The sequence below is a fragment of the Dendropsophus ebraccatus genome, chromosome 1 (genome assembly GCF_027789765.1).
Source record: "Dendropsophus ebraccatus isolate aDenEbr1 chromosome 1, aDenEbr1.pat, whole genome shotgun sequence".
In the NCBI taxonomy this organism is placed as follows: Eukaryota; Metazoa; Chordata; class Amphibia; order Anura; family Hylidae; genus Dendropsophus; species Dendropsophus ebraccatus.
This window is the reverse complement of record NC_091454.1, coordinates 200,765,037-200,781,960: the sequence shown is the minus strand read 5'-3', so window position 1 is coordinate 200,781,960 and position 16,924 is coordinate 200,765,037. Positions and strand designations below refer to the sequence as shown.

Below are 16,924 nucleotides of genomic sequence, written 5' to 3'. Positions count from 1 at the left end.
CTGGCTGGCACCTCCTGGTATAGGCAGTCTTCCCCTCTACTGTATGGTCTGTACTGGCTGGCACCTCCTGGTATAGGCAGTCTTCCCCTCTACTGTATGGTCTGTACTGGCTGGCACCTCCTGGTTTCGCCAGTCTTCCCCACTACTGTATGATCTGTACTGGCTGGCACCTCCTGGTTTCGCCAGTCTTCCCCTCTACTGTATGGTCTGTACTGGCTGGCACCTCCTGGTATAGGCAGTCTTCCCCTCTACTGTATGGTCTGTACTGGATGGCACCTCCTGGTATAGGCAGTCTTCCCCTCTACTGTATGGTCTGTACTGGCTGGCACCTCCTGGTATAGGCAGTCTTCCCCTCTAATGTATTGTCTGTACTGGCTGGCACCTCCTGGTTTCGCCAGTCTTCCCCACTACTGTATGGTCTGTACTGGCTGGCACCTCCTGGTATAGGCAGTCTTCCCCTCTACTGTATGGTCTGTACTGGCTGGCATCTCCTGGTATAGGCAGTCTTCCCCTCTCCTGTATGGTCTGTACTGGCTGGCACCTCCTAGTAAAGCCATGCTATGGTGTGTGAGGGTCCCTGTTTTGTTCTACATGTATAGTATTGCACTGTAGTGATTACATTGAACATTTTTTAGTGAAACACACAGGTACAGTAGTAGCTATTGGTGGACGTTGGAACAAATTTAACACATTTACATGACTTCTTATGGTTCTCAGTTGCTTGGTACTCAATCGGTCTTCCAGAACAGTTTACGGTTAAATACAGAGGTACTGCTGTATATGAATACAGCAAAACAGGGATACTTCATGCTTATTTTCAGTTCCCTTCTGCTATATATTCCAATACTGACATTAAGTCCTTATAGATTTCATTCTTTATTTATGTCTATATTTTTATTGCATCATGTCTTGTCCTTCTCATTGTGACCAATGGGATCAGTTGATCACTAGAGGGTTCCTATTAGGGGAAATATTGTACTGTAGGTTTTATCAGAAAACTTATGTGAAGCCAATAAAATAATTCTATTGTATTTTCCAGTCTATTTCCTTCGGTGCAGTGGTGATTAGTTAGACCTTGTTTACACTTTTGTTGCTTGGTGGCCGCTTTCTCCGCCGGTGGCGCCTGCTGGGTTTGGGGGGGGGGCCCTTGGGGTTTGGTCCTGTGACATTGGGGTTGCAGGGCCATTTTGTGGCCTCCCTTCCTTGCATGCGCTCGCTTTGTGGGGTTGGACCTAACGCTAATGTGGGCCAGGGACCTACATGGGTTACATAAGGCAATTTGGTTTGATCAAATTACATACCAACATCCTGGCGTTGGTGTTTAAATGTAACTGAGAGGCATTAGTGTCAGCCATAGGTGTGAGGTGCAGCAGCTCCTTTCTTTCCATGTCCGTGTTTTCCAGTATAGTGACTGAAGCCACAAATGGGATAGTAAATGATGGATTCTACATTCTGGCTTTTTTTACAAATAAAGACTCACGGTTGATTCTTTTTTATTGTGGTTTTACTTTTCTTTTTCATAGCGATATTGGGGAATCTGCTTATTACTCTTCTTGTGTTGCTGGTTAGAAGCCTTCACACTCCTATGTATTTCTTGCTGTGTAATTTGTCAGTCCAATACATTATATGTGTCCACCATCTTGCCTAAATTGTTGAATATCACAGTAACTGATAACCATTACATAACCTTCCTAGGTGTTTTCTTGCAACTTTTCAAGTTTGCATTTTGTGTGGATACAGAGCTTACAGGCCAATATCCCTTCTAAATGTGGACATCAAATTGTATGCCAAAGCCCTAGCAAACCGTCTCAAGAGAGTTATCTCTGAGCTGGTGCATGAAGATCGGGGGGGGGGGGGGGGGGGGTTGTCCCGGGGGCGGATAATTATACATAACATTGCTAGACTGTTCCACAACATACAGATGAGGGGGGGGGGGGGATCCCACTCCATCCTGTCATTGGACGCTGAGAAGGCCTCTGACAGGGTGGAGTGGGCCTTCCTTTGGAAGGTTATGGAGAGATTCGGATTAGGGATAGGATATATAAACATGATGAAATTGCTTTATGAGGACGTCCAGTCATGGGTAATTGTAAATGGGGTCCACTCTGAGAAGTTGAGTAGGGGAACCCGGCCGGGTTGTCCCCTCTCCCCGATGCTGTTTATCCTTGCTCTGGAACCACTGGCCATAAAAATAAGAGCGGATGATAGTATACGGGGTTTCGGGGTGAGGGGACGTCTAGATAAAATCAGTTTATTTACAGATGACATGTTGCTTTTTGTCAGTAACCCTAGGGAATCAATAGGTAATATTATAAGTGTTATAGAGGAGCATGGTAACTTCTCTGGCCTAAAGATCAACTGGGGCAAATCAACACTGCTCCCTATCTCGGAGGATCTGAGGAAAGGTGGTGGTATGGAGGGAGGTAGAATGAGAATTATGGAAAGCTTTAGGTACCTTAGTATTGAGGTTACCAGTAGAGTGCAGCATTATCATGAAAAGAACACCTTCCCAGTTTTGAAAACAATCAGCAACAAAGTAGATGTGTGGACTAGTTTAATTTATTCCAAAGCGGAGAGAATAACCTTAGCCAGAGCAGTGATCCTTCCAAAGCTACTGTATGTATTTAATGCCTCCCTTGTTTGGGTGGATGAATCGACATTTAGAAGGGTGGAAGCCATTCTGAACAGATTGATTTGGGGTAAGAAACGGGTGAGGCTGCGTATTAAATATCTTTGCCTTCCTAAAGGTGAAGGGGGAATTGGTTTCCCAGATATTAGACTACATTTTTTAGCTGGGCAATTAAACCTCCTGTGGAATAGAAGCAGAATAGGTTTATACAGACACTGGGAGACGAAAGAAGGAGGAATATATGGATTTGCCAGGGTTTTGGAATCAGACTGCCTGAAGGGGAGTGAATGGACAGAAAGTCAAACTGTTTATATGGTGACAAAAGTGTGGGAATGGGTGAAAAGACTGTTTAAAGTGGATTGTTCTATGGAGTGTACTCCCTTGTGGAATAATGGTAGATTAATAGAAATATATAAAATGGGTACCTTGAAGGGATTGATGAAAGCAGGCGTAGTGAGAGTGCGTGATGCTTTTGTTGGGGGCCAACTAAAATCGTGGCAAATACTGAAGAGAGAGTATGGGCTGAGCAAATGTGTATATTATGAATATTTGCAGTTGAGACACGCTTTTGTCGCCACTAGTGAGAAATCCCTCTTTAAGGTGGGTCAAACCCCAGAGTTAATATCATCGATATGTAATGGAGTAGAAATTTAAAAGGGGTTGTCACGTGTTTATAAGAAGGTAATACCTGAGGTAGGGGAGGGATGCAGGGGAGGTAGGAAGGAGAAGTGGGAAAAGGAGCTAGGTAACATCTCAGAGAGACAGTGGGAAAGGATTCTGAACAATGTAAATGAAGTTTCTAGTAACCTGAACCATCAGAAAGTCCAGCTTCATATTTTGTATAGACTATACTCAGGGGCGGTCTTGGCATTTCTGGGGCCCCAAGCTAAGTTAGGTCTGCCCCCCCCCTCGACACGCACTCCACAACAATAGACCACTGTGTGCTGCCCCCAGTAGTATATACCCCTTGTGTGCTTCCCCTCAGTAGTATATACCCCTTGTGTGCTTCCCCCAGTAGTGTATAGACGCCTGTGTGTTCCCCTATTTATATATAGCCCCCCGTGTGCTCCCCAAAAAGTGTATATAGACCCCCTTTGTGCTGTCCCAGTTGTGTATATACCCCGTGTGCTGCCCCCAGTTACATATACCCCCTGTGTGCTCCCCCACTAGTATATAGACCCCCTGTGTGCTCCCCCACTTGTATATAGCTCCTCTGTGTGCTCCCTCAGTGGTATATAGCCCCCCATGTGCTCCCCCACTTGAATATAGACCTCCTGTGTCCTCCCCTACTTGGATATAGACCCCTGTGTGCTCCTCCAGTAGTATATAAACCCCCTGTGTTGTTCCCCCAGTAGTATATAGACCCCCTGTGTGCTCCATCAGTATTATATAGATCCCTGTGTGCTCCCCCAGTAGTATATAGACCACTGTGTGCTCCTCCAGCAGTATATAGACCCCTTGTGTGCTGCCCCCAGTTATATATAGACCCCCTGTGTGCTCCCCGTTATATATAGACCCCCTGGGGGCTGCCCCCAGTAGTGTATAGACCCCCTGTGTGCCCCACCAGTAGTATATAGACCCTCTGTGTGTTCCCCCAGTAGTATATAGACCCCATGTGTGCCCCACCAGTAGTATATAGACCTCTGTGTGCTCCTCCAGTAGTATATAGACCCCCTGTGTGCTGCCCCAGTAGTATATAGACACCTGTGTGCCCCCCCAGTTATATATAGACCCCATGTGTGCCCCACCAGTAGTATATAGACCTCTGTGTGCTCCTCCAGTAGTATATAGACCCCCTGTGTGCTGCCCCAGTAGTATATAGACCCCCTGTGTGCCCCACCAGTAGTATATATAGACTGTGTTCCCCCAGTAGTATATAGACCCCCTGTGTGCCCCACCAGTAGTATATAGACTGTGTGTTCCCCCAGTAGTATATATACCCCGTGTGCCCCACCAGTAGTATATAGACCCCTGTATGTTCCCCCAGTAGTATATAGACCCCCTGTGTGCCCCACCAGTAGAATATAGACCCCTGTGTGCCTCACCAGTAGTATATAGACCTCTGTGTGCTACCCCAGTAGTATATAGACCCCCTGTGTGCTACTCCAGTAGTATATAGACCCCCTGTGTGCTCCCTCAGTAGTATATAGCCCCCCTCTGTGCTCCCCCACTTGAACATAGACCTCCTGTGTGCTCTCCCAGTTGTATATAGACCCCATTCTGCTGCCCCAAGTAGTATATAGACCCCCTGTGTGCTGACCCAAGTAGTATATAGACCCCTCTATGAAGCCCCAGTAGTCTATAGCCCCCCTGTGTGCTCCCCCAGTTATATATAGCCCCCCTGTGTCTTCCCCATTATATGGCCCCACTTTGTGCTCCCCCCATTTATATAGACCCCCGCTGTGCGTTCCCCCAGTTACACAGGCCCCTGTGTGCTCCCCCTCCCACATAGTATATAACACAATAAAACAAACACTTATACTTACCTGGGTCCGGGCGTCTCCTCTTCTCTTCACTCTTGTGGCCGCAAGGGTTTTCCCTGCGATCACAAGAGGCCGCGCTCCCCTTGTCCTGGCGCCAATGCTCCAGTGATGTCACTGGAGCACCGACACCGCAAGGACAGAGCAGCCACTTGTGACCGCAGGGAAAACACTTCTTGCGGCCACAAGAGTGACTGACAGGAAAGGAGCCAATGGCTCCCGCCCTGTTAGTGCTGCTGCTGCATGTAACTGTGAGCGCTCATTATGAGTGTTCATAGTTACAGTTCAGATCACAGCAGCGAGCCAGGCAGCGGCCCTGTCTAGCGGTCTTGAGCACAAGAGAAGAGCGGGCGTGGGGGCCCCCCTGGATGTTGGGGGCCCTAAGCGATCGCTTGGGGTGCTTGGTGCCAAAGACCGCTACTGACTATACTATACCCCTGAATTTCTAGTTAAGATTGGCAAAAGTAAGGAGGCGATGTGTGTGAAATGTGGAGAGGAGGCTAATGATTGGACGCATGTTTTTTGGTCCTGTACAGCGCTGCAGGAGCTTTGGAGGGAAATACTGGAGGAAATTGGGAGGGAGGTGGAGGAAAAAAATATGCCTTGCCCTATGTTGGCGATATTAGGAGATGACACAAAACTAGTAAATGTCAATAGAGTAAAGAAAAAAATTATAAACAAAAGATTGTTCGTCGCTAGGTTGCTGATTGTTAGAAACTGGAATTCTGCAATAAAACTACATGTGAAGGGGTGGAAAGAGTTGGTGAAACTGTATAATAAGTATGAGATGGTTTACAAGAGAGGTGGGGAGTAAAGTTACCAAGCCTGATGCGGGGGGGGGGGGGGGGGGGGGGGGTGAGAGGGGGGTTTGGGGAAAAATGTATATACACCTAGATGTTAAATAATGATGATCTATTGAATTTGTAAAAAAAAAAAAACTAAAAAAACAAACAAAAAAACAAACAAACAAACAAAGAATTCCATTTGTTTCCATGTTAAAAAAAAAAAAAAAAAAGTATTTCCTCCTGACCTCAATGGCTTATGATCGCTGTACAGCTTTTTGTATTTCATTCCGGTACTCACTTATTATAAACCCTAAGACCTGCTCTATCTTGGCCTCCATGTCTTGGATGATGTCTTCAAATTTACACTTTGGAAATGCTCGTGAGAATAACCACGATATAAAGGCCATGCTAAAGGTTTCGGACGGGGACAGAACACGCTACAGATCTGTAGTGTTTGTTCCATTTGTCCTCATTTGGACTTCTTATGCACATATCATCTCCACCATTCTGAAGATTCCTACCAAAACAGCAAGACTCTTATTGTAAAACAAACAGATGATAAATTCCCACCATAGACTTTTATTACTTCAAGTAGAAAAACTTGGCTGTTCATATCATAAGAAAGTCATAACGTCTTGAAACTTCATCTTATAAAGGAGGCATGAGTCAATTATCGGACAAAATGTTTATTGATCACCTGATCAGCACATGACGTGTCATACATCGACCAGCACATGATGTGTCATACACCGATCAGGTGACCCGGAAGCCCTGCAGAGATAGGAGACAGCGCACTTTTCTACAAATTAGAAACAGTGTGAGAAAACCAGTGAAGTGATAACTTTATGGCTTTGAGGGATATAGTCTGGCCTAGGCTATTTTACACCTCTGGGTATGAAAATATATCCCCTGGGGTATACTGTGGCCTGGAGAAAACCAGTAAAGTGATAACATTGTTGCCTGGAGGAATGGCCTAGGCTATTTTACTCCCCCAAGTATAGAGTTCGTCCCTGGGTAAACTGTGGCCTGGGCCAGACTATACCCAGATTTGACATTAGATGGATATATTCTGGCCTGGATGAGTATAGTTTGGCCTAGGCTATTTTACACCCCATGGTATAGTTTGGCCTAGGCTATTTTACAAACCATGTATATAGTTTGGCCTAAGCTTTTTTACATACCGGGTATATAGTGTGGCCTAGGCTATTTTACACACCGGGTATAATTTGGCCTAGACTTTTTTACACATTGGGGCATACTCTGGCCTAGGCTATTTTACACCCCTGAATATTAAAATATATCCCCTGGGGTATACTCTGGCCTAGACAATTTTACACCCCTGAGTATTAAAATATATCCCCTGGGGTGTACTGTGGCCTGGGCCAGAGGTGAGAATAGTATAGAGTTTATCCCTGACCATCCAATATGCATCTATATATGATCCACACTATATACACACAATGCACACAGCACACATCCATCATTCACACACTCTGCACATTCACTTGAGACACCACTAACGTACACTAACACATATTACTGACACAAACACTGTCTGACACAGACATACTCCTTTATCTTTTGCTCTATGGATTATTAAGGTGTCATTTTTGCGTTAGGAACCGTAGTAGATATCTGGCGAAACTTACTCTAATTATTATAACTCTACCAAAAAGCTGGAGGTCACACCCCATCCAGCTAAGCTTCACCCATATTTCACATAGTGGCTTAGGCTTTTTGTAACGACTAGAGTCATGGATCTGCTGTACCACCACTAGCGATGACACAATATGCACCAGGGAGTGGAGTCTAAGGGGCCACTGGTCTTCCCCATTACCCGCCGCAAGGCAGGGTAGACTTGCTGCGGTAGGCGACCCCCCCTGATTGCTATCTCTGGCTTGGCTTGCTAGTGGTGGCGGTGCAGGTGCAGCTGAAGACGCGTAGGCAGACAGGAATACAGCAGTACCAACAGCAACACACAGCTGGTACCACAGGCAGCAGGTCCGATAGTAGGAGGCACAGGCAGCAGGAGACATGGGCAGGAAACACGTAGAGCTGGGACCACACACTTAGGGAAGTATGCAGTGGCTCCAACACTAGGGACAGGGCAGTAATTTATAGGGAGGTGTTTGGGCATACTACCCATTAGGGATGCACTGTCCCTTTAAATCTTAGAACAGTGGCATGCATGCCCCGGAGGTTGGGAGCACACAAGCCGCCAGCAAGAACGCCGGAGAGAGCAAGACTTGAGGACACGTGAGGTGCCATGCAAGGCTGAAGGAACAGTGGTGCCGGACCTCTGGACGTGGGGCGTCTGCAGATGGCTAGGAGCGGCCTGCGAAAGACCACAGTGTGAACCTACTATCAGGGACACAGGAAAGCAAGAAGTTGCAAATTTTTGCACCTGGCTTGCACAAAAGAAAACACATTATGTCCGGCTGCTTCTGTGCTGGTGAGGTTGCGGCCTGAGGGGATCACCACCCCAGAATCCTGAAGCAGGCACACAGCGAGGATGGAGTGGTAAGATACAGACGGCAGAGGCAAGGGAGACAGAGAGGTGAGTGTACTTTATTGTTTTAATCACCCCCTTCCCAGGCATATATCAAAAAAGTGCCCCGTCAAGACCACTCCTTTAATTTATTTGGCCTCAGCCAGTTTGGGCCTTGGGTGGCTTTAGTATTGCAGAGTGATTGTTTTTTAATACAAATTTTGAATATGTTGAAAGACCATTCTTTATTGTTTTTTATACTATAAAGCTACTAAATATTGCACTTTCTTATGGGAATAGCTGAATGTTTCTTTGTAGTCTTCTGGGAGATTTACCAAAGATTCTTAAAGCTATAAATAAGGTTGATTGGAACAAGCAGAGTAACACGCATGGGGAGGCCTGTGAGGTTAGTATCACATTGAAACAAACACTGAATATTATAGGTATATGGTACATTGTATTGAGTTTCTTCTAGTCCATAGATGTTTTAGAATAAAAGCAGTTGTTATCAGGCCCTACCATAACTTTCCTTCCTTCTTCCTTTTAGTTTTTTTTTAATACACTTTTTATTTTTCTGATGAAAACTAATCATAATTGTATACATTATAGTGTTATAGGGATTCGGTATGCCTACAAAGAGCTTTCTGATATGTGTATGAGACCTAAAGCCTTGTGAACTTGGGAATCTTCATTACAGTTTATATTGCTATTAAAAGAAAAAAAAAACTAGAAAAAACTCATGTATAATAATAATAATAATAATAATAATAATAATAATAATCAATGTATAATAAAAAAGTTTTGTACCTAGTTTGTGTTTTCTGCTCACTCCTGGTTTTAACTTACAAATACTGAGAAACATATACACAAGTATATGTTAACACACCGTAAAATAAAGGTAAAATACAGTTGTTATTTTAAGTTAAAAATACTGCTGTATTTTCAATATTATAATGCGCTCCATTGAAATCAGTACAGAATACCATATAGAATAAAGGCCTTAATTTTATGACCATCTTAATAATGAACATGCTCATTATTTACCACCTTTTTTTTTTTTTTTCCCATCTGTTCATACTTTTTTTTTTGGACAGAAAACATCCGTATTTAGCTTTTATTTTAATGTGTATGAACCTAGACTCATTGTAATTATTTTTGTCTTACATTTTTTATAATAATAATAATAATAATAATAACAATAATAATTACTATTATTATTATTATTATTATTTCTTTTTTATATTAAAGGGTAACCACACAGCGTCTTTTTTTAGCTGTTCGATGGGTATTTTTTTGGACAGTCATCATTTTGCAGTCAAATAATGTCCAGTTTTTCAAAATAATAACGGACAGTATTTGGCCACAAAATGACAACCGTACAAAATTCTTTTTCAAACGGCCAAAAAAGAAGTGTGGTCATGGCCATTCCCTGTTTCTTTAGCTGCACAGCTGTAGCCAGAAGGAGTCTGAATGGAGTGGTGATAAAGCTTGTACCCTGTCATTCCATTCATTTATGTCACTAAACATCGGGGTCAGTAGCGAAATTAGGGGGGGGGGGGCAGGGGGGGCGGACACCCTTGGGCCCACTCAGGCAGGGGCCCACTGAAGTCCCAGATGGTTAATGTTGTCTGTAGAAGCTATTGCTTTTGCAGACAGCCTTAACACGTCTGTAGGGCCCCTAGATGGCAACAGCGCTCGGCAGGTGGGGCCCCCTTCTCGTGGGGGCCCCACTCAGTCACCTAATACTGCCCCTGGCTGGGGATGGTTCTGCTCTTTCCTCTCTTCCTCCTGTGAACTCACATGTTGCACGGCACACTGCAGGCAGCTTCTCCCCCCCAGCTCCTCCACTGTTCTGCATAGTGTTGTGTATGAGGGGAGGAGGGGGAGCCGAGCCATGTGATGATAGGAGCCGAGGGATTCTGCAACTGTAAGGCTACCAGGTGTATGGCTGACTGTGAAGAGGAGCAGCAGCAGCTGACTGACTGACAGTGAGTGATCATCATCATCATCATTATCATCATCATAATCAGTGTGTATGTCAGGCTGCTGTGTGCTGTAAGTTGTAGTGGGCAGCCTGAGTGAGGGGAAGTACAGAGCGCCCCCCTCCTGATGCTGGACATGCAGCAGCTTCACTGAACTGGTTTTAAGTTTAATCGTTTTCTGCCAATAACTTTGCCCCCCTCCCCTGTGCAGAGCTCAATTAAGCATGGTTGTTCCTTTTATTCATGTACCCCCTAAACAACAACATACAGTACATGTGTCCAGGGCTGGATAAAGGTTGGTGGAGGCCCCGGGCGACAATTTTGTTGAGGCCCCCACTCCCCCCCAAAAAAATAAATAAATAAATAAATAAACTATACCGCAATATATACATATGGCAGCTTACTGTAGGCGACTTAGCACAGACCCCTCCTCGCTCCTAGCTGTATGGCTCAGCATCCTCCTTTGTTATGCACGTGATGGTCACTAGAGGCTACAGTGCAGAGGAAGATGGCAGGCCTAGAGACATGAGCAGGGAGGGCTAACTATTAGGGTGTGTTCTCACATAGTGTTAATAATGCAATGTGAGAACCCAGCACTTGACAAAATACCGGAAAAAAAAAAATGTAATTCAGTAACTCACAGGTGACGTCTTGTTTGATCTGAGGCGATCGCTCTCCGTTTCTTTTCCATCTTGCCCAGACCTCCGTGATGATTTCTTCTAAGCTACAATTCATCTATTCAGAACCTGTCAGACAAACACAGGTTAGACTCCGCACATGTTAGACTCCGCACATTTCCAGCAACTTCCTTCCCTTTTTCCCACCCATAGGCTTTCATACAGTAGTAACTCCGCTGTTTGGTGTCATGTGCACTAAAGTAAGGAGGTTTGTAGGTCCCGTGCTGTGCCCCCCATATAGTAATAATGTCCCCATGCTGTGCCCTCCATATAGTAAAAATGCCCTCTGTCTACATTGTAATGCCCCCTGCCATGTCCCCATAGTAATGCCCCTGCTCTGCACCCATAGTAATGTCCCCTGCTCTGCCTCATAGTAATGTCCCCTGCTCTGCCCCCATAGTAATGTCCCCTGCTCTGCCCCCATAGTAATGTCCCCTGCTCTGCCCCCATAGTAATGTCCCCTGCTCTGCCCCCATAGTAATGTCCCCTGCTCTGTCCCATAGAAATGCTCCCTGCTCTGCCCCCATAGAAATGCCCCCTGCTCTGCCCCCATAGTAATGTCCCTTGCTCTGCCCCATAGTAATGTCCCCTGCTCTGCCCCCATAGTAATGCCCCCTGCTCTGTCCCCATAGTAATAGATAGATAGAGAGATACGTCAAGATATTCCGCAGCACACCAGCATACGTGAAGAAAGTGATTTATTCCAAAGAAAATACAAAGGATGCAACGCTTCGATCTTCTCACACGATCTTTATCAAGCAAGCATCAAGCGATAGATATCTATAGATAGATAGATAGATAGATAGATAGATAGATAGATAGATAGATCGATCCAAGAATTTTGTGGCACATCCGTCTGGAAGATAGATAGCAGCTATGTTTTTCTAACCTTAGATTACCCTTTTAATTTTTACATGATTCTATATGTGAAATGTAGAAGCCTCTGACACTTTTCTCAATCCTTATTCACTAATGTAGTAGAATATAGCCTTTGTTATTCAGAAAACATTGTCATCTGCCAAGGTTCCCTATAGGTAACATAATCGGTTGGGGGCCCACTCAGACTCACTCTCCCCCCTAAGGCTGAACCCCTAGCTGTGCCCCTGGTCGGGGTGTAAACAACTGCACTTGTACATGGAGGAGGAATGACAGGGGAGCCTGGCCTTACTGATCAGTGAGCTTGCCTATGATCAAACATTTGTCATCTAGGCTGTACATAGGTTATATATGTGGATTGTGAGAAAGCCTTGTTTACTTAGCCCCTTCAAGACAGAGCCCTTTGAGGCACAAAAGTCCGGGTCAAATTAATGCTATGTTCCTCCCTGGATTCTAAGAGCCACAGCGCTTTTATTTTTCCACCTATAGGGCTGGTTGGGGTGTCATTTTTTGCGACATGATCTTTAGATTTTATTAATATCATATTGGTGTAACAGAAAAATTTTGGATGCTTTTTATGAATTTTTTTGTGATATATAATAAAATCAGCAATCCTGGTGCGTTTTTTTTTCACTCAGTGACAGATCTGTCACTGAGCACCTTGATCTGTCACTGAGCACCTTAAACGTCCTGATCGCTGTAGATCACGGTGTTTAAGGGATTACTGAGAGTCAGCTGCGGGATTGCATCTGACTCACATAACCTCCACCCCAGGACTCAGTGATGTGAGTGGGATCGCTCTCTCTGCAGCGCTCCCGCTCATATCAATAACCCTGTCAGTCAGGGATGTATATACAGATTGCTGACTTGAAGGGGTTAAAAAAAAACCCTATATATATATATATATATATATATATATATATATATATATATACACAAACACACAGTATTTTCCTGCGTAATAGACAACTTTTAACCCAGGAAAATCTTCTCAAGAGTCAGGGGTCGTCTTATACGCCGGGTGTCGTCTTATAGGGTGGAAGCTGAAAAACTTTGGTACCGGACTGAAGAATCTGCAGTCGTCGCATACAGTGGGGGAGCTAAAAAAACAGCCACATCCCTGCCGTATGCTGCAACCGTATGAAGGGCAGAGGCGTCCTTCGTATGGAAAAAAGAGATACGGTAGAGTGGCGATGTGCCCACAAAAACACACCTATTTCACCCGTCTAGCCCACCCTTGTATCCTATCAGTACTGTAACTCCTTTTCTGCTACTCCTTCTCACTACTGTCTGATGTTTTGTACTATTTTAATGTGTGTTGGAAGAGAAGTAGTCTTATACGGCAAGTATATACCGAACTCTTCATTTTAACTGGAAAAGTTGGGGGTTGTCTTATACGCTGGAAAATACACACACACACACACACACACACATAAATATATTAGAGATGAGCGAACTGGGTTTGGGTTCAAGTCGAACGTTCGGCATTTGATTAGCGGTGGCTACTAAAATTGGATAAAGCCCTAAGGCTATGTGGAAAACATGGATATAGTCACTGGCTGCATCCATGTTTTCCAGACAACCTTAGGGTTATCCAAGTTCAGCAGCCCCAGCTAATCAAATACCGAACATTCAGGTTTGGATCAACTTGAACCTGAACCCGGTTTGCTCATCTCTAATATAAATATATATATATATATATATATATATATATATATATATATATATATATATATATATATATATACACACACACACACACAGGGTGGTCCGAACGTAGGTGGACAGTATCAGACATGGTGCAAAGTGAAACTGGCTCAGTTGCCCCTAGCAACCAATCAGATTCCACCTTTTTATTCCTCACAGACTCTTTGGTAAATGAAAAGTGGACTCTGGTTGCTAGGGGCTGAGACAGTTTCACAGATCCACCTACTTTTTGTCCACCAACACATTAATTTACAAATATGATTTTTTTTTTATCCACAGAATTAACTTGTCTACATATCCGATATTACTTTACAGATGTACATAAAGGAAATGAATACTTCCTTTACTGAAGATTTCCACCTGCTAGCATTTTCTGGACTGCAGAAAGCTTCCTATGTCCTTATCCTCAGTATATCATTATTGTACTTGCTGTGTATGTTTGGGAATCTGATTATTATAGCAGTAGTATGGGCGGCACAACGACTGCACACTCCAATGTACTATTTCTTGTGTAACTTGTCTACCCTGGATATAACTTATGTATCTACTATTCTGCCAAAGCTCCTGGACTCTCAAGTAACCGGGGAAAGCAGTATTTCCTTCTCGGGCTGTTTCACCCAACTCTTCATGTCTGTAGCATGTGTAGATACAGAATTCTTACTGCTGTCTTCCATGGCTTTTGACCGCTATGTGGCCATTTGTGACCCGTTGAAATATTCCATCATCATGAACAAGAGCACATGTCTTGTACTTTCCCTTACTCCATGGACAATTGGTGTCCTCAACGCATTGCTCTATGTCTTCTTGATATCTCATCTATCGTTTTGTGATTCTAAACATTTATCCCACTATTATTGTGACATTAAAGCCCTTCTAAGAATCTCCTGTAGCGACACCAGACATGTGAACATTGTGATATTATCAGAAGCTTATACCTTAGGTTTTATAGCATTTGGCATGATTTTGACTTCTTATGTTTTAATTATATCAGCTATAGTGAAAATAAAAACATCAGCTAAACGGATGAAGATCTTCTCCAGTTGCTCCTCCCACTTGACAGTTGTTTTACTCTTTTGTGGCTCTTGTCTAACTGTTTATATGAGTCCTGACTTGAAAAGCTCCACAGAACTGGACATGGTGCTCTCCTTGCTGTATGTGGCGGTGGTACCAGCCCTAAATCCTCTAGTCTATAGTTTAAGGAACAAAGACGTCTTAGATGTTTTAAGAGTAGCTAAAATAATTCCATAGGAAAATATTCATTGAAGTCAGCAGACATTTTCTTTCTATCAATTTTTAGCTTTTGTAATGTTTTAAAATACTGTGTAATACAACACAATATAGAAATAATATGTGCTTGTTTTTTGTGGGATAAATTGCCATTTTTATTTACTATTTGCGTGCAGTACTGTGCAAATATTTTCGGCAGGTGTGGAAAAAAGCTGCAAGGAGTCATCTGATGGGCTCTATATTTTTATGCTATATTAGGACAACTTCAAACATATAGCCAATGTCCTTAGACACTAGACTAAGCATGAAGAAATCCTGGAAGGAATCCTGGAAGTGATGATATGGCCTCACAGAGCCTCAGAGTGTGCCTGGGATGACATGAAGAGACAGAAGGATCTGTGCAGAGACATTCACAGAAGATCTGTTAGGTTAGTTAGTTCTCCAAGAGGGTGAAACAACCTCCTTGTTGAGTTCCTTCAAAAAACTCACCTTTGCAAGCAGCTTATCAGGTTCTCTGATTACTGGTTGATCCACCTTCCCTTGTACTTTTCTGTTTGTAAAAGATGGTCGGACCATTGTAGAATTGCAGCATGGGCTTCAATGTCTCACCCCACTCCTGCGAGACCACTCATCAAATAAACACTGCGACAGTCCAAGGGAAAGAAGAAAGGGCCGGGGGTGGGCTATCTTATGACCACGCGGATCAAATTTTCTTTCTTTTCTTCACAGCTCCTGACACACTGCTGCAGTGGCCAGAATCTCCCAGATTTATACAGCTCATCCAAGCCCGCCGGAACCAGGACCACCACCAGGACCAATCATCTTCTTTCCAGGGATTCTGCCCAGCAACAGGACCTGCAAGGAAATTTCAACAGAGGTTAGTACTAGAGATGAGCGATCATGCTCGTTTGAGTATTAGGGTACTCAATGGTGCTTGTTACTCGGACGAGCATCTTGCGATACTCGAGAAAATGGCATCTTCCTCTTCCTGCATGTTTGGCGGCTTTTTCTCAGCCAATCATCATGCAGGAGAGGCTTTGGGAGCTAGTAGCATCACGTGGGAACCTTACATGTCGAAAGTAGTGATTGGCTGGCCAGATAAAATTACCTCAGCATATAAGAATCAGGTCCTGCACTGCTTGCTTCAGACGCAGGCGGGATGAGCTTAGGGAGAGAGCTGCTGATTATCAGGGAGAGCGTTAGGGAGGGAATTAGCGTTCCTCTAGGCAGGGATACTAGACAAAGAACCCAACAGCCCTCTTAAGGGCTTAAAATTTTTATATATTTTTTGGAGTACTCCAGACTGCTGGCTGGGACTTGCAGGTGTTGCATACAGACCCCAAAGAAGTCCTCAGTACTATTATTTTTTTTGTGGCTGCTGCTGCTGTTGTACTGTACATTGTATTGCTGTGATTTGTAGTACAGCTGCATAGAACCTCACTGCTCATTGTCCTGTGTAAGAGGTGGCATACACTATGAAGCACCACTTACACACAGACTCTATATGACTACCTTCAATTAATAATAATAATTAATTAATATTTTTTATTTATATAGCGCCAACAGATTCCGCAGCACTTTACAATTTTGGGGGTACATACATAGACAGAAATCAGACATTACAGAGATATACATATAGTTATCCATACAAGAGGAGTGAGGTCCCTGCTCGCATGCATGAGCTTACAGACTATCAGGAGGGGGTGCGAGACAGTATGGCAGAGGGGCAAAGTGCATCATTGTTCTTATGGTCCGGCCATCTTTATAAATAAGGCAGTGCAGGTAAGGGGGGGTGAACTTGTCACCAGCCAATGTCTACATGCACAGGTCTAAGTGCTTAAATGCTTGGTGTGTGTGTGTGTGTGTGGGGGGGGTTAGGGTAGCAGTCAAAATTAGGGAACCTGGTAAGCCTGCTTGAGCAGATGAGTTTTGAGGGCAGATTTGAAGCTTTGTGTATTGGTGGTGAGTCTGACAGTCTTGGGTAATAATTTCCATAGAACTGGTGCAGCTCGGGTGAAGTCCCGGAGACGGAAGTGAAAGGTGCGGATTAAGGTGGATGTTAGCCTTAAGTTG

The 16,924-nt window shown here is 44.1% G+C and overlaps 1 protein-coding gene across 1 annotated transcript; it reads left to right on the top strand.

Annotated features, from left to right (window-relative positions):
• The first annotated feature begins 13,954 nt into the window (after positions 1–13,954).
• LOC138784016 (putative olfactory receptor 1F12P) lies at positions 13,955–14,872 on the top strand. The gene has a single exon (XM_069959435.1). The coding sequence runs from the start codon at positions 13,955–13,957 to the stop codon at positions 14,870–14,872; it is 918 nt and encodes a 305-aa protein (XP_069815536.1).
• The last annotated feature ends 2,052 nt before the right edge of the window (positions 14,873–16,924 follow it).

Bases quoted from the DNA above. Each gene is read 5' to 3' on its own strand.
- LOC138784016 (XM_069959435.1), top strand. From the start codon at position 13,955: ATGAATACTTCCTTTACTGAAGATTTCCACCTGCTAGCATTTTCTGGA.